The 26241-nt window shown below is 41.7% G+C and overlaps 1 protein-coding gene across 3 annotated transcripts in view; it reads right to left on the reverse strand.

Moving 5' to 3' along the window:
- Positions 1-26241, reverse strand: part of usp54b (ubiquitin specific peptidase 54b) — a 55822-nt gene that overhangs the window by 25267 nt on the left and 4314 nt on the right. For 2 of the 3 annotated variants that reach the window (XR_004107650.2, XM_031315000.2), the window contains exons 2-7: positions 20020-20623; positions 11097-11189; positions 4205-4339; positions 2763-2876; positions 2547-2629; positions 568-673 (exon numbers count right to left, since the gene is read on the reverse strand). Coding sequence is in view for 2 of the 3 variants with exons in the window: in XM_031315000.2 (XP_031170860.1) it covers positions 568-673; positions 2547-2629; positions 2763-2876; positions 4205-4339; positions 11097-11189; positions 20020-20175 (687 nt within the window). In the remaining variant the exon portion in view is untranslated. Of the gene's footprint in view, positions 1-567; positions 674-2546; positions 2630-2762; positions 2877-4204; positions 4340-11096; positions 11190-18552; positions 18733-20019; positions 20624-26241 lie in introns of those variants that run through there. The other variant, XM_031315001.2, reaches the window with a different exon arrangement.

A 26241-nucleotide genomic window follows, 5' to 3' on the forward strand; every position in this document is an offset into this window, starting at 1 on the left:
ATATATTTGAGGCTCATCATTTATTTTTATTTTTTTTTTTACTAATTTTCAGCCAAAAATATTAATTTAGTTTTTTGCTGCATGACGATGATGATCATTATGTTTTACTTTAAAGGAGGTCAATGAAGAGACATTTAGAAAACGCTTCCGGTAATAGAAAGTGAAGAGAGATGGTAAGAAAATGCAAATGAGCTGCTGATTATGTAACAGAGACCCACCAGGAAAGAGAGGGGAAAACAAACAAGAAATGATGAAACTACCAAAGTGGTTACACTGCTCATTATATTCTTTTTTTTAAACTGATTTTCATCCTGGTTTTCGTATTATTATTGTTTTTTTCCCCATCTCTTGATATTACAAAAAAGAAATTTGCTGATGTTGGATATTGGATTGCATCAAAAGAAAGAAAATGAACATGGAAAGGTACAAAAATAAATGTCTAAAGCACAATTTTTGTTTTGTTTCTGTACATCTAAAGTTAACAGTATTGAGTTGCTGAGCGTACTGTATGCGCATTGAAGTGTGTGTCCATGTGTTGTGTGTGTGTGTGTGTGTGTGCGCTCTCACAGGGCAGTTGCGCAGGTCTCCCATGTTGCTGGCGTTGCGGAGCAGTTCTCCAAACATGTCTGGTGTGGCTTTCTCTCTGCACTCCAGCATCCTCACCGCCTGGTTACTGCAGCATTGGACACACACAACAACAATATGACGCATGCAGTGAATGTGTATGATTCCCCAAATGAAAGCTTTTCTAAATAGAAGAAAACATCTATTGTGAAGCCCAAATGTGACTTGTAGCCACCAGAAACATTGTTTTCATTCTTTAAACTTTTAACGTTTCTTGGTTCTGTAATTTGCAGGCAATTGTTTCATTTCCTCTGGTATTTCTGGCTGAAAATCTGTCGAAAATCTATTAGTTCTACAGTGTGTTGTTCATCTGGACATGTGTATTGCTTAGGCAACCATTTACACACATGTACATCTGACTCTGAGTCAGTCCCGCATGCATTTTCTCATCTGCTTTAATAAAGAAAAGATTACGAAAGAAAAAGAAAAGAGGGAAATCTAGATATACAGTCATTAAGGCTGTAAAAAAGATTATCTGAGCAAGTTTCTAAATCCTGTGTGACAGATTATGATCTTTGACCTTCCTTAAGTGGTCGCGCTAAGAGACAATTTCCCTACAGAGAGCAATAACAGTACAGACACATTATTATTGTTACGAAAGGAGTAGTTCATCTACAACTAGCATAATTTGATGAAAAAAAGCTTTACTTGTGGAACAAAACTGAGACAATCTCCTTCGGCAAGGCTTAAAGCAATGCTACTTTAATACTGAGCTGCATTTATCCTTTTTAAGTATAATTGTCCTCTGAAGGACAAACTCAAATATACGTTATTATCATCTGTGAATGCCAAATGGACTTATGCAAGCCTGTCTGCAGCTCCGTACCATGTATGAGATTAAATGCGCAATGAATCAGCATTGTTTTTTCTGGTGTATTCCTTTAAGAATAACGATTTTTAAAAACCATCCAAATCTCTCCTCCTCCTCCTCCCCCGTCTCTTCCCCTCCTCTCACCCTTTCCATTAGCCTGAAATGAACTCAACCTCTTCTCTACTCTCTCTCTCTCTCTCTCTCTCTCACTCTTGATTTTAACCCCTAGCTCTGCCTCTCCAGATGCACAGGCAGATGAGAGGCTAAGAAAGCAGAAACAACAATAAGATCACACCAGCGAGGAACACACTTGTTCTTCTGTTTACTTATGTCTGACTTGTGCCTCGAACCAGACATGTGTTTGTCTTTTTGTTGCCCTCTGATTATCTTACTCATGTTGACTTTTGCATATTTGGCTATCTCGACTGTAAACAACAGGCTCCACTGAGTGTAAAAATAGCTTGGCAGTGCTAACAGGCACAAACATAGAGCGGTGGCATCGCTGTGCCCCACAACTACATTGACACAGTGTGTTTACAGTATTTGTACTTTTGCCCCCCATTCATCCCTCTATTTCCTCTGCCGTGTTCCATTTCCGAAAGGGATATGGAGTGATATCGCCTCTTTTTCACTCTCGTTCACAGCCTTTCCGACCCAATGTCCACTTATAGATTTGTGTCGCCCCCCTGGGTCTACTGAATCAAACAGCTGATTGATTACTTCCCCTGTTCCTTATTTCATTGACTCGTAGCATGTGCGAGTTTTATGTACCAGCTCTGAGGATGCTTCTCCTGTGTGTGGATTTACCTGCACTAACACCTGAACATGGCAGAGACTTTATGCACAAGCTCACCTGCTCTTGCATATGCATAAACATACACGTGTGTGTGTGTGTGTGTGTGTGTGCATAATGTGTGTGCTCACAGTTCAGTGTTCAGCAGGGACCCGTGCAGGGAAGAAGAGAACACGCTGTACCTTCCTTTACTGCCACCCAGCCTCCGCTTGCTGCCAGATTTACTGCAGTGTGTGTGTGTGTGTGTGTGTGTGTGTGTGTGTGTGTGTGTGTGTGTGTGCGGTGAGTGTGTGTGTGTACGTGTGTGTCTGGTCTTACCAGAGGGATGTAGTGGAGATGTAATGAACCATCTGAATGAAGGGCAGAGGGTCCGATGTGGCTCCACAGCTGTTACACACACACTGCAAACACAAATACATCCTCAGATTCATCGCCGGACATCGTGTTCTTCAAAATCTTTGTGTTATTGTTTTAATTGAAGCTCCAGAAGTGAAGCATGTAAAAGCTCTTTAAAGGGACTGAACAATGTCTAACCTGTTCAAACAGAGTCATGGCAAACTTCTGATGTGGTATACAGTGTTTGGCTGTGCAGATGTCCTCTCTACTCTCCGCGCTGATGTGGAAGTGGATACGCATGAGGAGATTCTCCTGAGACACACATAAAGCAAAATCGGCATCAATTAATGTGTGAGTGTTGTGTGGTTAGTTGGCATATGTGCTTGTTTATATTGTATACTTATGTACAGTGTGTGTGTGTGTGTGTGTGTGTGTGTGTGTGTGTGTGTGTGTGCGTGTGTGTGTGTGTGTGTGTTTGATAGTTCCTCTCTGTTGGTGCTCCTGTTAATCTGACCGTGGGAGCAGCATCTATATTTCATAAGAAGCCGACGGATTCCCTGACTGAACACATATACTACCAATCGATCAGACAGCAGCAACCACGCACACACATAAAACACACACACACACACACACACACACACACACACACACACACACAAACACAGTGGAGGCCTTTAAAAGCAGAAAGAAAAAGACCGAAAGTGGTGGAGAGAAAGCAACATGAAGGGCTGAAGAGAGAAAGGCGATGACGAAGTGTAAAGACATTACAATAATAAAACCTGTGACTGATGACATTTTTTTTTCTTGATTTTCTCTGTAAATAAATGACACAGTTCATTCCAAACTGAGACACCAGCCATTCAAACAAGGCCCCACTCACTGTTGAATTAAACTAATGTGAAGATCTTTCAATCTGAGAAGGTAAATTCCAAATATTATTTGATAAAATAGCATAATGTAACTGAGTTTTTTCTCCACTAAGGAACAAACAGATTGTATATACAGTAGCTGAGCAATGTTTTAATCACATCAAATTCATCTGCAATATGTGTCACCAATGTATAACATTGTGATGCCTCGATTTTAGAGGAGCGCAAGCAGTTTGTTTTGTTGTCCGCTACACCTAAACCCCTAACTACCAAAATTCTATCTTGGCGTGTTAAAAATCTTTATAAAATGTAACAATATATCAGGAAAAAAGACACCAAAAATAAAAAATAACAGTATACTATTAGTTCTTGTAAATGTAATGATATATTTTGGGGATTCCCAAACCTGTGACGCTTGTAATCATTTAATAAGGCCTTCGCTCTCCATCAGCTTAAAGGTACAGGGGATGGACAAAATAATAAGGAATACCTCACAATATAATACAGTGTAATAAACCAAAAAACACCAATTGCAGCCTCACAAAACACAGAGTCAAAACAAAAAAGTTGAACATTATAAGCTTGGAAAAACATATTTCTTTGAGGCTGCTGTATTGGATATCCCCCGTCCCCTGAAGATTTCTAAGTTCCTATAAGCCTCTAGGCAACCCGTCACCACTCCTGTGTGTGTGTGTGTGTGTGTGTGTGTGTGTGTGTGTGTGTGTGTGTGTGTGTGTGTGTGTGGCGCATGTGATGTCTCAGACTCACAAAGCACTCTGCAGCATCGTCCATGATACCCAGCTGAAAGCGTTGTTCGTCTTGGAAAGTCTTGGCCAGCGCGCTCCGCAGTACATCTGATGGCAGCACGCGCTCACTGCTGAACTGGAACTGAGCAAAGATACTCTGTAAACACACACACACACACACACACACACACACACACACACGTAAAAAAACATTAATGCTTTATTTCACTGCTACAAATATACACTGTGCATTAACTACTTTTTCTGAAAGGCAATGTTGGCGTGGACACTTACAGTATATGTGTCCATACACACATGTTTAATTTACATGACTGTGTTAGTGTATTTACTCCTCTCAGACTGAAACAAATCTCTATAAACCCATTTTTCCTGTAAATCGGCACCGTGTTCTGTCAACTGACCCCTAAAACAGAACCAGTGGAACTAGTTGTCAACTTGTCAGGAACCAAAGTGCTGTACAACAAACCTAGACCGGACTAAAACAAACACCAAGCCTCACAGCACAGCTGGCCTCAATTTCAGACCATATCAATAATAGATGGCGTCTGTAGTGCACTTTTCTCCGACAAAAACAGCTCTCAGAGTGCTTTGTAGCAGTAAAATAGAAACCAAACCAAACTGTTGCAGGGGGCTCGGAAAGAAAGCTAGGCCACTGAAGTGTGTTTTGAGGGCAGCGTTCAGAGCCTGAAGAGGAGGATCGGTCAGTTTACATCCATGCAGGTCCAAGCGACTTTCAGAGCAATACAGCAATTCTGTGTTTTCTGTTTTGCCTTAATAATGCTGCTTCATTTGTATGCGTAGGAGCGAGTGTTATAAATACCCCGGCCAAGGAGGTTATGATTTTGGACCTATTTGTTTCACCTATTAGTAAACAAGATATTTAAAAAAAAAAAACTACATGACACACGCATATGAAATTTGCTGTATACGAGAACATTTATCTGCACTATTTGGTTGCTGGAGTGAAATCCGCAGGTGATTATTTATAAAGCCTTTCACATTTTAACCCATACATTCAAAACCTCTAGTTTCCAACATTTTGGGATTATCACAATAAAGCAATGTCTACTGGAAAAACGTTCGGCACGTTTGTGAAAAGTTTTGAGTTTTCACCTCTAAATTTCTCAGATTGTGTCATTTAAATGTAAAATATGTAATTTTCTGCCGCTAGGGGTCTCTCAGTCAAAACAATAACAAAAGATGCAGTTTGTTGTTGTCATGAAGTAGCGTGGGAGTTGTTGTCTTCACCACCATGACCATCATTGCAGTCAGCTTCTCCCAGTTAGGATTCCTTGAGTGTTCGTCGTTCAGGAGGTTTTTACCGGAAGCAGAATTACCAGCAGAGGTCCTACTCTCCGAAACAAACTGATCAGGTGATTATTAAAAGCGGTAAAAACACTGAACAAAGCAGTTTCACATTAAAAATCAGCATTTCTCTGACACAGTTCGCTGAGCTTGTTTCTCTGACAATTTGATCCAGACGTCTGATGACTAAAATCTTTCATCTGGTTGAAAAACGGCCAAGATCTAAAAAGTATATATTGTAAAAATGTGGCTTAAAACTGGATAGAAAGTCAATTTATGACAGCTTCTAGGAGACAACCACAACGCTGACTGGCAAACGGGATATATGACGCATCTGACATATAATAAAATCTAGTCATTTTTAGACATTTTAATGCGGAAAAGTTAAATATTATACCTTTAAATAAATGATTAAATCCCAAAGAGGTAAAACTCAACCCCAAAACCTGTGGTTTAGGGATGTCAACAAACCATGAACAGCAACATCCCCTCCCCTCCTTTCCTGTCATCTCCAATAAAAGCATAACATATTGTCCTGGAATATTTAGAAAAGGTAAGATTATCAGATTAGAGATAGGTATTAGGTATTAGTAGACACCACAGTCTTGCAAATGACTCTATGGCTCATGTGATCCAGATTAATCTGTGCTTTACATGCAGTAAACATGAGTACAAAAAGTAGCATTCGGTTCAAGCTGAGGCAGTAAGAGTAACTTCTGGCTGAGCCTGGACTGAAGAGAGCTGCAGACTTCTAAAGACGGAGAGATAAAAGCATGGGTAACTTTCTCCAGATTGCCAACGGATAAAAAATGACCTAATTTCTTTTGTTGGTAAGAATTTGCATCTGGAAAAAGCAAAAACCAAGCAACTATTTTTGACCCCACACTAAAACAGCCCGTGAGGAATTCAAATGGATGTTTTAATACTATTTCCACCATTACAACATTTCAACTTTGCAATCAATTGTAACCGACGTGAATTCAAGCCGACCACAGCCGATATTCTTTATGACAAGAGTTCCCCTTTGAGATGATGCATTTAACCAAAACCGCCATCTTTCTCTAACTTAAGTGTTTTAGTAGCCTAAACCCATCCACACATGGGACCAAGGGCGATTCTAGGATCAGACCTTCAGGGGGGCTCAGCCCCTGATGAGAATGTGACACGGATACAGTGCCTTGCCCCCCCCCTCCCCTGCTAAATCAGTAATTTCATTAGCCGATAATCTCCGAGCTAGCTACTGAACACCAACATCAGCTAACATTTTTTGACACTATTGCAGTAATACTGATGATGGAACTAAACCTGACACTTTATAAGTCCAGTAAACGACCAGTTTGACACAATGTTCTAACATTCAGCAATTTTAGTTGCTTACGTTTCAATTTGGGTTTTAATCTGCGCCATGAAATTACCAACTTCTCTTTCTCTGAGGACTACTAACGTTAAACTTCACAACCGCACTCCTGCTCTCCCTCTGACAGATCAGATAGAGACTCAGCCAAAGGCGGGAGTCTGGCACAACCTCCTCCGATTGGCCAACACTACGTTTCTGTTAACCCTTTCCTTGACGGGGTAACAGGTGCATAGCATCGGCTACAGCGGCACGGGATATTAAACCTGTTTCAAGCCCTTTGAACCTGTAATTGTTTGTCCTCTGTCACTAACAGACAAGTTCACAAACTCCAACTTGAAGCACTAAAAAAAGAATTTGAGCTTGAGCCCCCCTAAAAAGGGGCTAAAATCACCAATGCATGGGACACAGACTGCAATCCCCGGTCTCCAGTGTTATAGTCTTTTTCTTTGTACACCCAACTATTTAACTAGACCTCTTCACTATAAATGTCCCATGGAGACAGGGTTGAAGCACCTGTTGGGGCTGCTTAGACTCCACCTCACTAAGTTTCCATCTATGACTTCACAATCTCAGAATAACACAGGTTCCTCCACCCATACATCACAGTACTCATCTCAAGTCAAGCTTTAATCTGTGTAAAATTCAGACAGGTAAACATTCCCTGGAGTTGTTTCCTAGTTTTATTTCCCCTCTTTATGTCTTTGGCTATACTGAAAATTACAGAACCGATACTTGACATTTTGGAAGCAAGATGGCTGTGATCCGATGTGGAGAAAATGTTATGAAACAATTCAGTCTGTGAGTGTGACTGAGTGTGTGCAGGCTGAGGGTTGGCAATGGGAAAGGTAATGCAGTCGTACTGACAGGGAGTGTGTGTGTGTGTGTGTGTGTGTGTGTGTGTGTGTGTGTGTGTGTGTGTGTGTGTGTGCGCGCGCGTGTGTGTGCCTGTGTGTGTGAAGGAGAGAGAGAGAGAGAGAGTAAGAGACAAAGGTAGGGAGAGAGGGAGAGAGAGAGAAAGAAAGGTAAAACAGAGAAAGAGAAGAGGGAAAAGGGACTGTGTGAGCAATAGTTTGTGTGTGTGTGTGTGTGTGTGTGTGTGTGTGTGTGTGTGTGTGTGTGTGTGTGTGTGTGTGTGGGTGTGTGTGTGTGTGTGTGTGTGTTATGGTGGCTGTGCTGACTGCAGCAATGCGCCAAGGAGAATGGAGGGGGAATATACCCTACAGAGGGAGGGAGGGTGTGACGGAGAGAGGAGAGGAAAGAGGGATGAGGCAGAGTGAGTAAGAGAGGTAGGGTTGTGTGTGTGTGTGTGTGTGTGTGTGTGTGTGTGTGTGTGTGTGTGTGTGTGTGTGTGTGTGTGTGTGTGTGTGTGTGTGTGTGTGTTGTGTGTACGCGCGCACACTGGTCCAAGTGTGAAGACAGGAGCAATCTCCACCAATTCCCACATTCATTCATCTTTCTCTTTTCTTCTCTCCCACTTTTTCCTCTCTCTTTTTCCTTCTTCTCTCTTCCTTATTCCTTGCATGTGTGTGTGTGTGTGTGTGTGTGTGTGTGTGTGTGTGTGTGTGTGTGTGTGTGTGTATGTTCAGGTATATGGGTCTGTGCATGTGTGTGTGAGTGCTTTGCTGTTGAGAGAGATAAAGTGTTGCAGTGATTTCTAGAGGGATAGCCACAGGCCGCCTCTGAACTTATGTTTACTACAAAGAGCGGGCGTCTTTACCTGCTGCAGATAAACTGAAATCCACACAGAATCCCTTCCAAAATAAAAGAACCCAAAATCATTATTTATGTCTTCTAGGTTCTGTAAAATGGATATTTGAAAATGTAACACACCATTCAAGTTAATTTGGTGCGTGCCTCGACCAGTTATTCAGAGACTTTTATCTCCTTTGCCATGGGGACCAAGCGACAAACAGACTATAAGAACGTTACATCTGTTTCTGACAAAGGAGAGACGGTGACGGGACAGTTAATTAAAACTGACAGGTAAATGTGAACACTTAACAGAGTAACAATACCTTTGATTTGTACTCCCACGGCTAAGTCACACACAACACACCCACAAGCCTGTGTGTGTGTGTTTGGAGTAGCCCAGCGTGTAAAGAAAGATTTGTGAGCACCTCAAAATGCATGTGTTTAGCAACCTAACGTGTGCAGCATGAAAGTAAGATTTGTGTGCATGCGTAGGTGTGTGTGTGTGTGTGTGTGTGTGTGTGTGTGTGTGTGTGTGTGTGTGTGTGTGTGTGTGTGTGTAGCATCCCAGCGTGGGCTCTGCTAGCTCAGCGCTTTCAGTCAGCCAATTAATTACAGGGAAGCGCTGGAGACAGAACAGCGTACACACACACACACACACACACACACACACACACACACACACTTCCCTTCATTCAGACACACATTTGTCATAATTGATGCAACAAATGGCTGGAACAGAGCTTGAATAAGGCTCGTACATTATGAGGGTTTTATGATCTTCCTCTTCTGTTTGGTAACTTTCTATCAGCAGCTGCAGGAAAACAACAGTGATTCAACCTGAATCTACATTATAAAGGCAATATTACATGCACTGTTTCTAAACACTTACTGTAAGGTAGATCTTTACTGGGAAAACGTGTCTGGTGCATAGTTTGTGATGTGTTTTACTCATTGGAGGAAGAAGAAGGAACAACACCACAGAGAAAAACGACTGCAAAATATCAAGTATTTAGAATAAAGGTACTCATTGTGAAAGACAATCATTTGACAGGAAAATATAATTTTTATATATAATTATATGAAGTATATAATGACAGAAAAGAAGGACAGAAAGAAGGAAGCAAGAAAAAGAGACGAGAAGATGTTAAAGAATGAAGACACAAGTCTCCAAGCCAAAGAAAGGAACCAAAGGAGGGAAGGAAAAGGGTAAAAAAAGTAAGGACAAAACATAATTATCAATGGTGGGTTGGTCAGTTAGAGATGCTACACAGGTATCATTAAACTTTATTCTTGGGCGCCTGGGTAGCTCTCCTGGTAGAGTGTGCCCTCATATATAGCGGTTCACTCCTCAATGCAGTGGCCGCGGGTTCGACTCCGACCTGCGGCCTTTTACTGCATGTCATTCCCACTCTCTCTCCTCTTTCATGTCTTCAGCTGTCCTATAAAAAATAAAGGCCTAAAATGCTCAAAAAATTATGTAAAAAAAAAAAAAAAAAAAAAGAACTTTATTCTACATCTATTCTATATTAGAACTGTATAAATAAAGCAGGTGTTTTTATTTTGCGTGCGAATGCGCTTTTGTTTTTCCATTTTGGATTAAAAGTATTGGTTGCAGTGGTTACATAACCCCGTGCAAGAATCTCCCTTGCTGTGTTTATTAGGAGATAGGTCTCTCCTACTACTACAGAAAATATGGAAGGAAAGAGGGGAAAACGACGACACATATTAGCGATGTCATGTAAGTTTATCTCAGTCTCTGTGTCATGTTACTCTAGTTGTTGGATAAATGGAGCTCAGCGTAAATTCTTGCAGGAAGACTTCTAAACTTAATCACATTTCTCTCTCTTCTAAAACTGAATTTCACAAGCCAATCACAGCACAGCACGACACCCCTGTTTTAAACCTGTCTCTCTCTGCTGCTCAGTTGTCATTTCAGGCTAAGAACACAACCCTCCTCCTCCCCTTGCTCCTCCGGTCTTCATCCTGCACGGCTCCTGGTTCCTCCTCCGACCAGACTGCCATCGACTCCTTGGTTCGGTATTCGGGTTCCTCACACCGCCATCAGTGTCTAGACTCCATCCGGGGGATCAGTTTCTGGCCTTCTAACCCCCTAATTATATATCATTTAATAATGATGGAGTCTAATCTCCAAAGACTGTACATGTCATATCGTACAATAAATCTTTGCATATCTGCAACAAAGTCTCTCCTGATTGAAATGCAGTACTGTGTCTCCCTCTGAAATGTGGTGGAGGAAATGTAGAAAGTCCCCCAAAAGAGAAACACTCAAGCTAAGTACTTGTACCTCATATACTGTAAGTACACCATTTCAGTAAAAGTACTTCAGTCCCAACCTCTGGTTTACATTTCTGACAACAATGTTTGTATTGTAAGCAGAAGGAATGAACGAAATGAATGAACAAAAAATAAAAAATAAACTGCGAAACAGCAACGCCAACACAACGGAGTAATGACCGCTGCTTAATGTTTACAGTAAGACCTCCACAAGTCATTAGAGGACATAGCCAGAGTGTTTTACCTTTAAAGCGCAGAAGATACACGAGTCCTCCATGCACTTGTGTGTGGTCAGCTGCCGAAAGCTTCTGCGGAAGATGTCGAGATGCCACAGAACCTGAGAGACAAAATACATATTCACACACAGAAAAAAAAGGAAAGAAATAAAGCAACTGGATCAACTTATTTCTTTTAATGGGATATACTTTTATATTTTAGTTAGAAATAGAAATAATGTTTTGTCTCAGATCTACTGTTTGCTTTTTCTGTGTTGTTCATTCTCTCCTCTTGTTCTTTTTCTGAGCAACAGCGGTTCGTCAAACTTTTATTGTGAAATTGTGTAGCTGTGATGTTTCACAGAGGAAAAGGACCGCCCAGGCTCTACTGATAATAGTTAATATTTTAACTGGGTTTTCAATGGTTTCTTGAAAGGTCCTGTGTTTCACATGATATTGCTTCTTTTTTTTTACCAGGATCTTGCTTGAGCTACAAGTATGCAAAAGAATGCATAGTTTTTTTTATAGCCCACTGGTAAACTATAGTCCAAAAGTCCCATTTACACATTAAAGGTCCTATGACATGCTGCTTTTTGGAAGCTTTTATACAGGCCTTAGTGGTCCCCTAATATTGTATCTGAAGTCTCTTTCCCGAAATTCAGCCTTGGTGCAGAATTACAGCCACTAGAGCCAGTCCCACAATGAGCTTTCCTTAGGATGTGCCATTTCTGTCTGTAGCTTTAAATGCTATTGAGGAGGAGAGAGGGGGGGCAAGGTGGAGGGTGGGGGTGTGGCCTTGACCAACTGCCATGCTTCGCTAGTTTGCAAGCCATGATGTCTCTCTTTCTCATGAGTGGGCCAAATTCTCTGGGCGGGCAAAGCAGAGAAAGGGGAGGTAACCTTGCTCCGTATGACCTCATAAGGAGCAAGATTCCAGATCGGCCCATCTGAGCTTTCATTTTCTCAGAGCAGGATACCCAGGGCTTGGTTTACATCTATCACCATTTCTAGCCACTGGGGGACCATAGTCAGGCTGGGGGAACTCACATTAATGTTAAAAAACCTCATAAAGTGAAATTGTCATGCCATGGGACCTTTAAATAAATCTGCTTCTAGATCAGTGGTTCCTAAAATGGGTACCATGGCACCGTGGGGAGTCTTAAGGACAGACCAAGGGGGCCACAAGATTTGTTCATTTCTATCTTTTTATCATCAACGTTGTAATGTGTTCACACCATAAAAACGAGGCAATATTTACTTACATTAGCTACAATTCTCTATTATGTTTTGAAACGGAAATAAGCTTTGATCACCTTTTTTTTTTAACTGTTAAATATGCAGTTATGCCGTAGCTAAGACAGGACAGCTCATCTTTGCCGATTGCCATAGCAACTCAACATGCTTTCTGGGTGCACAGCAGTCAGGAATAGTAACTGACAGAGCGAGTGATGGAAAGACTTTAAAGGACTTATTTTTGGCATGGTTTAAAAATGTTTGTGAACCACTGATCTAGATGCATAATCTGGATGTCAAATGTCAGATGTTACTGTCAAAATAATGGTCAAGCTGTACTATAATATTTTCAGTTCAGGGGGTTAAAAGCTCAACTGGCTCAAACAAACAGTTTACGACTGTAGGGAAGGACTCCTCTGTTACCTTTACACTGCACACCATGGTTCAGGTACTGCCATGGCAACCTCGGCCACATTCATTTGTTGTCTAGAGCCTTCTTGATTGGGCTTGATTGATTTTATTTGCGTATAAGAGAAATGATGCTGCCATCCTGGTGACTAGACTATAGTAAACTATTATCCATTTGTTTATTCATGAGTTAAATCTGATGTTTTGTCTAAGTTTGGGTGCTTTAATGGTAACTTGCATATGTAGATTCAGGGAGAAACACTTTAGCTTTTAAAAATCAAGCAATATTTGTTAAACTCACATTGAATCAAATGACTTCCTGTAATGTGAGATGGTTGCAGAGAATCAACACCCCAGTACGCAGCTCTGTGTGGCTTGCAGCCCTTTACAGCTAATGTTTTTCCCAGCAGCTCCCACTGAGTGTGTTTTCTACTTTGCATATTTTCAGCAACAAAAGAGTCCGAGGGAGAGATGCAGCGGGACAGACGGACAGAAAACGACCAGCGCAAAGCAAAACAAAGAAGAACACATGAAAACCATGTCTGCATGAGACAGCCCTCTTCATGTCCGTCCTTCTCTGTCTCTGTCTCTGTCTCTCTCTCTCTCTCTCTCTCTCTCTCTCTCTCTCTCTGTCTCTCTCTCTCTCTCTCTCTCTCTCTCTCTCTCTCTCTCTCTCTCTCTCTCTCTCTCTCTCTTTAGTGCATAATTAGAGGAAAGAGCTCTTAGTACATTCAATCAGCATGCTGAAAGATAATATTGACACAACACTGTCCCTTAGGCTTCGACTAAGCTGCACAGCACACACACAGTATGCACATACAGTTGTAGGTCTACATGCACGCAAGACTCACACACACACACACACACACACACACACAAAACCAATATGTGTGGCAACCTTAGCAATATGAGTCTGCACTGTGTGTGTGTGTGTGTGTGTGTGTGTGTGTGTGTGTGTGTGTGTGTGTGTGTGTGTGTGTGTGTGTGTGTTAAGGAGAGAGTGATAGGTGGAGGAAAGAGGGGGCGGAGGATGACAGACTGCATGCTGACGCTAGTGTATGCGTTCTACCTTTCCCCCCTCTCTGTTTCCCCTCCTCTCTCTGTAGTGTACTTGGTCGTGATGAATCGGCACCCTGCACAGTACTGCAGCAGCCACAAGGAGGGCACACTCTCTCCGTGCCCATCTCTCTTCATCAGTATCTATCTATCTATCTATCTATCTATCTATCTATCTGTCTCTTTTTCTCCCGCTCTAAACACATCCCTCTATCTCTTTCTCTGCTCTTCTTCCATTTGTATCATTTGTCTCGCTCTCCTTCCCCTTTTGACTTCCCTTGTTTTATCTGCAGGAGCATCTCAGAGAAAGAAAACTACAGTTTAACTAACTAACAAAGTGAAGAAAACATACATGGAATAGAAATTGACCTCATCAGCTCATGCTTTTAGGAAGTCGTCATGTTCCTGCTGCTCGTTGTCATTGTAATTTGAGTCAGACAACTCTAACCAATGATACTGGACGCAGAAATGCCAGTATTTGATTGGCCGTGGTGGTCTTGGAAGATAATTCAAAAAGTAAAGTGTGAGAAGAGATTTTTTAATGAAATCAAACCCCATTTTTTTACATTCAGTAATTATCTCTCTGTAGAGTACTTTAGTTTTGATTGCTTGTGGCGGAGTCTGCCATTCCCACGCTTGATTCAGATTAGAGCTGAAGATCTTTGCCCAAACCCGACGGGACCTGACGGGACCCGACAGGACCTGATGGGACGGGTTCAGTCTTAATTTCTATCATTTTACACGGGCTCGGGCTGGGCTTGGGCTTGCGCTCCGGGTTGCGCGGTAAATGAGTGGTCAGGTGATGCGTTTCGATTAGCGCAAAAATGGATGCTGAGGAGGTGAAACGGAGGCTGGTCTCTGGAAGACTTATTTGGGCTTTTAAAAAGCCCAAATAAGTCTCAGTCTTAGTCTTAGTCTTAGTCAAAATGTACTTGACGGGCTCGGGCCGAATCGGGCCTAACTTTTAAGGCCTGATTACAGCTCTAATTCAGATTGCCTATAAGCATGAGGGATTTACAGGAAAACATTGCATGCATAAAATCCAGTGCAATTTTATCTCATTGATAACAACCTCCCTGTTCACTGTTTGCTCTTTTTACACTGTATCAGAGCTGTATTAAGTTACTGCTAAAGCACACAAACATTCCTACTGCTTAGCATTAAAAGAGTTCAATTGGCGAAACACGGGGTAACTTTTATTGTGAAGCAGCAACAATAAATGCAATGTGTGTGTCACCCCAGTAAGCACTAACTGCAATCTGCAAATAGCTGCTCAAAGAATATTTGCTGTATTATTGCACCTTTATTGCTGTTGCCTCAGTAACCACTGGTGTCCAAATCAACAAGGCCAACTTTAACATCCTTTGTTGAGTTCAAACTGAATAACCACGACACCAGATCATAGAACAGGTTATACCAGCTCTAAACTGGGAAAGATTGGTTTCTGGTACTACCCACATCACTACTGGAATGAACTGCACAACAAACTGCAGTTAGAGACACTCGTTCCTCTGAGGCACTTTAATGCAAAACTATTAAAACTAGCTGAACTAACTTTTACTGATTAACAGCAAACATGGACACAAGTGACAGAACTGTAAGAAAAACATTATTACACATAAATAAAGCCATTAGTTATGACTTCTACAACCCTTATTATGTGAGTTTATTAATCTGGTACCTATTATTTGTACTGTTGCAAAAATGGTGCACAAATACAATCATAAATTTGTGTATAGAGATTAATCTAAAAAAAAAAAAGGAAAACAGTTTCTGTCATTGAAGTGGAATGTCTGGCAGATTTATTGGGGTCGTATACATAATCTGATCAGCATCAAATGGATCTTATTAACACCAATCACATTCAAACAAGCCACCAATTGTATTTAATTAACACAATAAAAGGTATCTATCTGATCTGACAAGCTTGCACTCTCATAATCTGCTCTACCTGCCTCACACCGCTGTTACTGGCAGTGCTGGCTGATTTCTGCTCTCCCCGACCTCCTCCTGCTCCTCCTGTTCCAGTCTCCTGTTACCACACGAGGCAACGGCATCTCTTTTTCTGTACATTTTGTGTATCACATCATACTGCTGCCATGGAGACAATAACTTTCATAATTTTTCTGCCCTTTTGACTTCGGTTATCTATCTGACAGCCAATGGGTTTTCACAGCAGACATTTTGACTTGTCATAGCAGCAAAAGCACAGGTGTTACTAATAACATTCAAGTGTCCCAGTAAACCATGACAGTGTGACAGTGAGCCAGGATGAACTTTACCAGGACCCTGAAACTGAAGCTGCTAAATGGAATTCAGCCATCATTAATTTTAATATTTCAAACCTGTGCTTTACTTACAGTGACATGTTCGAAATGTCTTCCTCTCATCATCACCTGATCTCCAAACCAACCTTTGCACCTCCTCCCAACATCTTCATCAACTGCTGAGTAGGCTTTATAGACATAATATACTTTCCATTTCATCCCACCTGCTTCTTGCTAAATCCTGCACTGCTGCTAAGACTCGTTGGGAGGCCTAATAAAAGTGTAAAACAATCTATGCAGTGGATGGTCCTGTATCCTCTAATGTAAGTGTCTTAACATAAACATTAAGGCAGACCATCAGCAAAAGTACTTGGCTAGAAAATGTCAATCAGGGCATTCTTTAGCTGCAGTGCAACACTGTGTTCTAGAAATTACGTTTCTATATTCCTAAATAGTTTTCCCAATTATGCTGTGATAGAGTCGGGGGTTCACATCCTGAGTCCCATGTGGTTATGTTTAGGCATCAAAAGTAATTTAAGTTAAAGTGCTTGAAGTCACTGCAGACTTTTTCTATATTAAACCAGAACAATGGTATTTGCCAAACCTTAACCAAGTGCTGCCAGTGTCCAAATATAATAATGAAAAAATAAATAATGCTGTAGTTGTTACTTGCAGATATTGTGTTGCAAGATGTTTTAGTGGAAAACAAACAAAATAAGTTGCCAGTGAACATTTTACTGACATGTTCAGTATTAACATTTTTGTGACTTGCCAGATACGTTAATTTTTACATTTTTACTCTCCAACTTGCACATTAAGTTTATCTATATCTATTGAAACAGTTGTACATTTTATTTCCAAATTGTATATATTTTAAATATTGCTTGTGTAGTATTCTATTATTATTTCATGTATATTGTTTCCTATTATTTAATGTATACTCTGTATGTGTGCTGTGTGTCTGATATGTTGCTGCTGCAACAGCGTTATTTCCCATTTTTGGGATCAATAAAAATCTATCTATCTATCTATCTATCTATCTAACAACATTTCCTCATTACAGTATGTTAGATTACATTTCCTTCAAAACTCATAGTATACAAATTTAATTTCTAGGGACAGAGATGCTGCAGCCAAGCCCTACAGCTAACATGCAAACAAACATGCAAAACTAATTAAAAAAAACATGATATGGACTCTTCAGAAGAGGTTATCTTCACTCAAGTTTCTGCGTGAGAAAGTCACCGGACGCCACAATCTTCTGAACATAGCCTTACTGAGAAATACAGAGAGAGTTTTGTGGAGCTGATAGTCTTAATTAGCTTTGTAGCAACTCATTTGGCAATGGCTTGAATGTAACGGACGTTCATTAATATCAGAAAGTTACGCACTAAAGCTTTAAACTTAACTAAGGTGCCTAAACATAACCAAACTGCAACCATTTCACACACACACACACACACACACACACACACACACACACACACACATACACAAACACTGCTGGATGAGTGAACCCATGTGTTTCTGCTTCATCAAAGCCTATAATTCCTTTAGCTATTTTATTTTTACATGTTTACACAGTTAAAACTTGCTGATGGTGTACACACACTTCACCTCATAGCACCTTCCTTCGCTCTCATTAAATTTTACACATCCAATAATAACCAATAACCACCGCTGTTGCCACCCAGCAGCTCCACTGCAGCAGCAGGGGGTTAACTGCCTTGGCCAAGGGGCCCTTAGAAGCAGCAAAGAGTAGTTCACTTAATATCAATAAGTGCATTGACGAGAAAACAGCAGGAGATTCATCGCCAGCAATTTTTATAATTGATTAATTAGTAATGTTTTGAGTAAAAATAAAAAAATATTTCTTCTAAATCTGAGGATTTGCTGCTTTTTTGGTTTTATATCATTTTATATTGAATATCTTTGGGTTTTGGACTTTTGGCCGGACCAATTGAGCAACTTCAAAACATCATCTTGAGCCCTGGGAAAATGTAATGGACATTTTTCACTATCTAACATTTTGCATCATACATTTTTTAATAGACCAAAGAAACAAATTGTCAACAATAAAAACAAATCAATGAATCAATCATTTCTAGTTGCAGCTGTAATGCCAATAGAGCGAGTCTGTCCTAAACCTGAACTTTGACCCCTCATACTTCACTGACGCACACTCCCTTACGTAAATCTATCAAGATGATATAAGCAAGCATGTACACATGAAGCGTATCCTCACTCATCTGTGTCCTGAACATACTCTCTCCTCTGTATGTGTACGCTGTGCTGTGTGTGTGCTGTGTGTGTGCTGTGTGTGTGTGTGTGTGTGTGTGTGTGTGTGTGTGTGTACATGTTCGTGTGTCCTTGAAATGGCCCACTTCTCTCCCCGCTGAAGCTGCTATACATGCCGTTGTTGAAGCATTTTCATTTCACAAATAAAACCTTATGTCCTTCACTTTGTCTTTTCATCTATCTCTCTTCCTCTCACCACAAACACTCTATTTTTTGCTCCTACCTTATCAGACTCTTTAATTCCAATCTTTCGCCTGGCAGCATCCCCTTTAGTCTTCTCAGTTTTTTCATACTGTATACTCCTCATCCCTCTTTCTTCTCTTCTCCTCCTTAAGCAACTTCTCTTCTTCTTCGTCTATCCCTCTGCTCTCTTCAAATCTCACTAAGCTTCTGCCCCATCATCCCCCCTCCCTCTTCAGCTTACTCCAACCTCTCTCTCTTCTTCCCTTGCTTTCGCTCTCTTACAAGCCAGAAGTCAAGAGAGAGTGTGTGTGTGTGTGTGTGTGTGTGTGTGTGTGTGTGTGTGTGTGTGTAAAGAGAGCGCGCAGATGCAGCAGTAGCAGCGCAGTGTAACCCACTCCACACACAGACTGGACGTCCACACTGAAGCCAGACTGACAGTGGTGCCAAACCCCACCAAAACACGCAAACACCCATTAATATGGCCCTAATCTCATCCTTGTCGTGCTTAAATATCAATTTACTGCAGTGTGAGGGGGGGGCGGTGGGGCATGTGAACTGTGGGTGCATGAGTGTGTGTTTCAGCATTGTGCAGTTAGTGCAAATAAATATAGTATGCCTTATTAGAAAGTATGTTTGCCAGTATTGCACGGACAAATGACAAAATTCTACATTGTAAAGATAAAATTACAGCTCTTTTCAGTATATAAATGTGAAGAGTATCAGAGACACAGCTTCTGGCATGAATGACATTTCAGAGGAAACACTATACTACTTGCTGTCACTATAAAGTAAAAGCACAATAAGCAATGATATTGCATTGTTATCTGTAAAAGCCTGTACTTTTATGTAGTTTTAGCATGAAAGGGTGCATTTTTAAAGTGTTAGTACAGTCACACATGTTGTCATTGTGTTGGCTCTGTACCTTGGATTTGAAATGAAACAATGAATATAAGATTAAAATGCAGATTTTCAGCTTTAATATAAGAGTATTCACACCCACATGAGCTAATCAGTCAGGAATGATGTCCCTTTTTTACAACATCTGTCCACTTTTAGGGGATAGAAAGTAATTGGAGTAAAGTCACGTTAAAGTGACATAAAATAAATCAAAGTAAGTCATCATATTTAATATTTCAGTTACTGTCTGATGTCTCCAACCCACAGACTTCAGCAGACACTTGGTTTCTTCTTGTGCTGCTCTGCAGGCCTGCACTGCTTCTTTTGGGAGCTTTTTGGTGGGAAGAAAAGTTTACACTCACTAAACAGTCCAAAAGGATCCAAATACTGTAGTTTTGACATTTTCTATTAGCAAATAAAATTGCTAGCAAAATGGTTAATAAATCATGCCAAAACTATTTGAAGCCTTTAGACCAGTGTGCGATACTTTTCTTTTATGAAAATTGGTTTAGTTAAGGCCAGTCAAGACCACTACATGGTTCTAAAAATCTCCATTAAAAACATTTTACTCCCCTAATACTTGTGTATTGTGTGTGTTTATCCAACTGACCTGCAGAGCGCTGTTGAGGAAGCAGCTGTTTTGTCCCGGCTCGTTGCTCAGACCTTTGCTGGGTGCGATAGAGGTCATGGTTCTCGGGGTCACCAGCCCCTGCACCCCGCCTACTGCTCCGCCACCCGACGCAAAGTAGTTCCTCTTCCACGACATCACTACCTGGACGCCCCCGTTTCCACAGCGAGGCGGGTAAGGGGCGGGGCAGCAGACCAAGCGACGGCCTCTATGTCACTCCCATGAGAGAGAACGATGGAGAATGAGAGAAAAGCGGAGGAGGAAGAGGAGGAAATGGAGGGATGTGGAGGAGGGAGGCGACAGCCGTAGATCGAGGAGATGCGGTGTGTCTCGGAGGGAGATCTGGCACCCATACAATGCTCCCCCACTCCAGCCGTGTCTTTACTTAAAAATCTGTCCACTTGCTGGAGCCAGCAGTTGGCTTTTTCTTTTTCTAGCTCCTTGGATTTAGCAGTTTGTGTCTGAGGACATGAGAGCGTGTCCAAAGCGAAATTTGGCAGAATGTGATGGATAAATGTTGATTGGGCAGCACTCCTGCTCACATGTGGGGACCCCTTCAATGCTTTCGTCTCCTCTTTCACTTTGCCTGTAAGACACAAACGCCAACCTGTTAGTAAACCTCACACAAGCAGCTAGAAAGAACACACATAGATGTTAACTTTATATGCTGCATAATATACTGTGTTCCATCAGTTGTATAAACAGTGTTAGCAATGCAGATAAAAACTCTAAATGCCGTTTGGGAGCTAGACACCCTCTCCTGGTTTGACCATTGCTTATAAGCTTATTGCATCCCGATTGATTATGACATACTGACGATTATAAAGTGACTTACGTGGGCAAAACAATATTTAAAGGCTACCCTGGTAGCGTTCAGCTCTATAGTATTAGCTAGCTAACTGTGGGGGGTACTGACCTAGCCAAGCCCAAAAATGTCATTGATTTTCAGATGTTTGGCAGACAGGGATATTGTTACTTAAACATTCCTTGCATTGCTTTTAAGGATTACATCAACATTAAACCTGCATTAATCAAGCACGTGTATGTGCAATGTGGCAAAATCAAAGAGGATTAACATCCAATGCTGCAGCCAGGGACGTAGCACAAAATTCTGGGCCCTGTAGAAAGGCATTCTCTATGGGCCTCTCCCCTCATCCACAGCTATTCATAGCAGTTTTTTTTTGGGCTCTCCTCACATGAGGGCCCTGGGTACTTAGTCCTATTTCCACCCCCAGTCCGACACCCCTGGCTACAGCTTTGTGTTGCGTTTTAGCCTTGTAGCTAATTGTTTTGGCTTTATTGCATATTTTCTGTACAGCATAGTGTCATCATTGTCAATAAACCCACTGTACACTGCCTGCCCAGCGTCAAAGAGTAGACAAACACAGTTAGCGGCTAGCTCATGGAGAGGCTAGTTGAACATTTAGCAGCTAGAAGAACCAGATATATTTAAGGGTGAGGCTATTTGCACCACTGGTACAATTAGCAGTGTATGCTATTTGTACCCTGGTGCAATTAGAAATGAATGCTATTCGTACCCCGCCGGTGCACACAGCAATGTGTTCTATTAATACCCCGTCTGGTACAAATATCAATGTATGCTATTTGCACCCCTGTGCATTTACAGTACCTTGGCATATATTTACACACAGTTATCCATACTACTCATGTATTACACCTTTTTGGAATATTATCGTTGCAGTGTCCAATATTTCGCACACTTCAGAGAGACACTGATACATACACTTGCGCGGGCCGCAATATTTTTTTTTACAGGGTGGTAGGGGAAGATTCATGAATATTCATTATGGAACCATCACTCACACGCGGGCAACGTGTTTTTGTTGTTACGTCACAGGGTGTGAATAGCTCAGCTGTGTGGCCGAGGCTATTCATACCTGGGGTGCAAATAGACACTCCGTATATTTAACAGAAGTTGGTGGAGACTAAAACAGAGCTACTGTAAAAGGAGAGTACATTTTGAACTTACATGTTTTAGTTGGACAGAAAGACAATACCAAAGTAATGCTAATGTTGCTCCCTGACTGATATTTAAGCAGGCAACTGTTTGCTAACACATTAGCCATGACGGTTATTAAGGCTAAGGAAGAGTGGCTGTGTTTGTTAGCTTGCTTTCATGTTCTTCTGCCCCCTAGTGGCCAAAAATCGATTCATCTAAACGTATCATTTCATTGCTTTTGTACCATGAATCATGACAATCATCACAGTGAACAGTGTAGCACTGCATCAACACAGGGACCGCTTGGAGAAATCTGTTATGTCACTTCATAATCGGTACTTAGGGACATTATCTGGAGCTTATACTGGTTCGAGCATCACTTTGTACAGCTTCCGAATGTGTGTGTGAGGGAGATAAAAAGGGGCAGTTTGTGTGTTTGTTACCCTACAGTAATTGTGCGTGGGTGTGTGTACATGAAGTTGCATAACACCACAGGGCAGTAGCTAACAGATCCGCAGTGCCCCCCTCCACCGTCCCTCGCTGCCTCCCTCCCTTCTTCTCTTCCCCTATAGCTTCCCCACTTTTGGCAAAGCTCCCTCGCCTGGTTGCCGGGTTGCATTGCCACCACAGCATCCCCTTGGCTAAAGGCCAGAGGGCACAGGGATGTTGCGGCGAGCAAGCAAGCAGCGTGGGCTGTCGCTATGGCGATGGCCACATGGGATTTGGGTGGTGAGGTGGGGCGATGAGGGGGTGGGATGGAGGTAGGGGTGATGTAATGATCTAAATACTTTGGAGCAAATATAGAAGGAAAAAGTATGCAACTTTGCAATGTCAGTTCATCCACTAGTCACACAGTCCTACTGCATACTGACAAATTCCCACACTTTTCTATCTATCTATCTACATGAAAAACAGAAATTCACATTCAATGCATTCATCGATAAACAAACAAATCCAAATTGCTAGAGGATTTATAAAGAGAATTGGCTGGCATGCCCCTGTGTGCCACTTTTCCTGTACAGCACAGTATCCTGAGCTTCTGTCTCTGCATACAGTGTGTGTGTGTGTGTGTGTGTGTGTGTGTGTGTGTGTGTGTGTGTGTGTGTGTGTGTGTGTGTGTATGTGTGTGTGTGTGTGTGTGTGTGTGTGTGCCACTGTGCCTGTGTGGAGTGTGTGATCACACATCCTCTCTCTGACTGCACCCAACAGCCACACACAACCGAGATAGCTCTGGCAAAACCTCACACAACTGCTGTTTATGTGGCCTGTGTGTGTGTGTGTGTGTGTGTGTGTGTGTGTGTGTGTGTCCACATCTTCGGCTAGTTACCATGGAAATAGGCCAAGCAGCAGGCACGCGGGGGAAAAGCCGAACCATGTGATTTAACTGAAAAAAACACTGTGCTGCACTGGTTGAGAAAGCACACACACCCAGACAAACACACAGACACACCGGGCTGGCGAGTGATGATGATGTGTATTGATGGTAGAGAGTTCCTGGAAGCCAGAGTGAGTCAAGGCACAAGTCAATCAAACTCCCTGACCCTGCGCTGGCATAAGGAAATCAGGACCCGTGGTCGCAGCCCAAACAGCGACCACACATGGAAGACATTTTCCACATGAGATGTTAAGATCAAGACACTCGTCCAGACACAGCATGTGTATGTGTCGTCTGTGAGGCCTTAGTCTCGCTTTGCCAGACCCTCCTCCAAAGCGCGCTGAAGGAGAGTCTAGCTACTCCATACAGCATTCAGGGATGGGAGGAAAACGTGCTCTGGTTTATTGGCATTTCTTTACACCAATCAGAATCATCATGGGCGGCGCTAAACTCCGCACAATGTGCAATTTGCAATTTACCCTGCAGAGATCTGAGGAGCAGTCAACAATAGTCCTCATAAATCCACTGAATTTAAAATTCCAACACAAAGAAAGCAGAAGGAAACGGATAATACATGCATCCGGCGGAATTTCCTGCAGCACCGAAGCAATCCTGGAAGTGGAACACAAAGGATATAGACTAGTGAGGCCTTATCTTCTACCTTAAGGAAACCAGTTTAATTTTGAGCATGGGGAAACTGCCACAAAATGAAGTCCTGAGTTCTTCAAGGGTCAGGATGTGGATTTAGGGTCAGGTGTTGAATTATTGGTTTTGGTGTTTATGGGGTATTTGTTGACAATAAGAAAAATGTTTATTACTGCCAACCTTATGCTTTATAGTTTTACAACTGCAACATGTTTTACACTAATGTAACATTACATACATTCTTTCTGTTCTGGTCACTCAGATTGCTTTACTTACAATAAGTGTGATATTGCTTCAACAAATCACAGGAACAAGCATCGATTGTATACTGTATGTGATGTGTGGAAAAAGGTTTTAGGTATAAGGTAGGTTTAATGTTAAGTAAGACTTCAAAGGGACGTTTAAATAGTCTATTTTCCGTTTGTATCTAAATAGATGTGTGTATCAGTGTGACAGCAGATGATTACTTGTGGATCGATAAGAGCCAGCGAGGGCACAGCAGGGAGCACTGAAGACAGACAGCTGTTTTCAAGGTTCTGCTATACTGTCACCACTGCTGTTACTACTACTCCCACCCAGTGGTGTTCATTTTACTTCATACCTTCCCTTTCCACCCTGTCCCTTGCACTATTTCAGGCCCCACCTTTTCAGTATCAAACCCACTGCTTTCCTCTTCACCTCTGTCTTCTCCATTCTATCACTTTTTTCCACTGAGCTCATCAAGCGACATGCAGAACTTCAGAAGCTTGCAGGAGTTTATTCGAGGACAGAATCCAAAGGATGGCTCGACGCCTGTTTGATTCCCGGTGCACACTGTGACGCTTCCTCTCTGATCCACATCTCTATGATGAATGTAAACATTCTGCGAAATCGAGAGACAGTGGCACCACATATGACCCACGGATCAAGCTTTCTTCCCATTGTTCCCTTCATCACTTCTTTTTCATGTTGTTTACTCTCTGTTTTGGTGATATATTTGAGGTCATTTTATTTCTCCTGGTTCACTTTGGTCTGTATGCAATGTGTGATGTATCATATTGGAAAAGCTGAATGGAAGATGAAGATTTCCAAGTATCTCCTCTACATCTGACAAAGGATTGTTTACTCACTTATACTAATATTTATCAAAAATAAAAATGACTCCACAAGTCAGTATGAGAATATTGGGGTACCAACATCAGTGGGTCCCAACCTTTTGGCTTGTGAACCTGCATATGTTCATGAGTTGGAGGCAGTTTTACTTGGATAGTTGTTAGAGGCTTGAAAAGGTAAATTCAGAATTTCACAATAAAAAAAGCATAGCTTAGAAGAAAAGAAAAAATTGTGAAGCAGAAACACTTGCAGGCGCTGAGAGCTCCCGAGCCACAAGGTTTGGAACTACTTGTTTAAAATACATATATGGCCAAACGTATATGGACACTTAAACAAAGTAAGTGGACACCAGGCCATTAAACCCATACAGTATGTATGCGATTGTTGAACTACTTATTCCAAAACAATAGTCATTATTATGCTGCTATCACAGCCACTGTTCTGGTTTCAGGCTTTCCAGATTTTGCAACCTGGCTGCACTGATGTTGGGCCGTTTCAGTGCATCCCAAAGGTGTTGAATGGAGTCTAGGTCAGGGCTCTGTGCAGGCCAGTCAATTTCTCTCACACAAAATTGGGAAAACCATTTCTTCATGGGCCTGACTTTGTGAATGAGGGACAGAAAAGGGTCTTCCCAAACTGTTGTAAGTCGGAAGCACACTATTGTCTAAAATACCATTGAATGTCTGCAAGTAGCTAACACACAGTAGCTGTGGAGCTTTAATCGCATCACACGATCTTCCTCAGCAGATGGAGTTTGTCATGGAATTGTAAATGTTGAAATCAAAACCTCCAGTAAGGAATTGGAACTTAAGGACAAACCATGAAAACCAGCCCCAGAACAAAAGTACAGAAAAGTACGTCTGTCAGTTTCAGGAACTGCAGGTTTGGACCCAGACGCAGAAAAATAGATGAGGAGGTAGCAGGGAGAGTTTCAGTGATTTAATGATGAAAATAACCTTACAGTCCAAATAAAGCAGGTATGAAATCCAGAAAACAGGGAAAAACAGGAACACTTGGAAACTGATCACTAGAAACAGGCAGAACATCTAAACACAAGATACAACACCAGATAAAGGGAGCACACATACTAAATACACAAGGCAATGAGGGTTGTAACGAGAGACAGGTAACA

The sequence above is a fragment of the Sander lucioperca genome, chromosome 22 (assembly GCF_008315115.2).
Source record: "Sander lucioperca isolate FBNREF2018 chromosome 22, SLUC_FBN_1.2, whole genome shotgun sequence".
NCBI lineage: Eukaryota > Metazoa > Chordata > Actinopteri > Perciformes > Percidae > Sander > Sander lucioperca.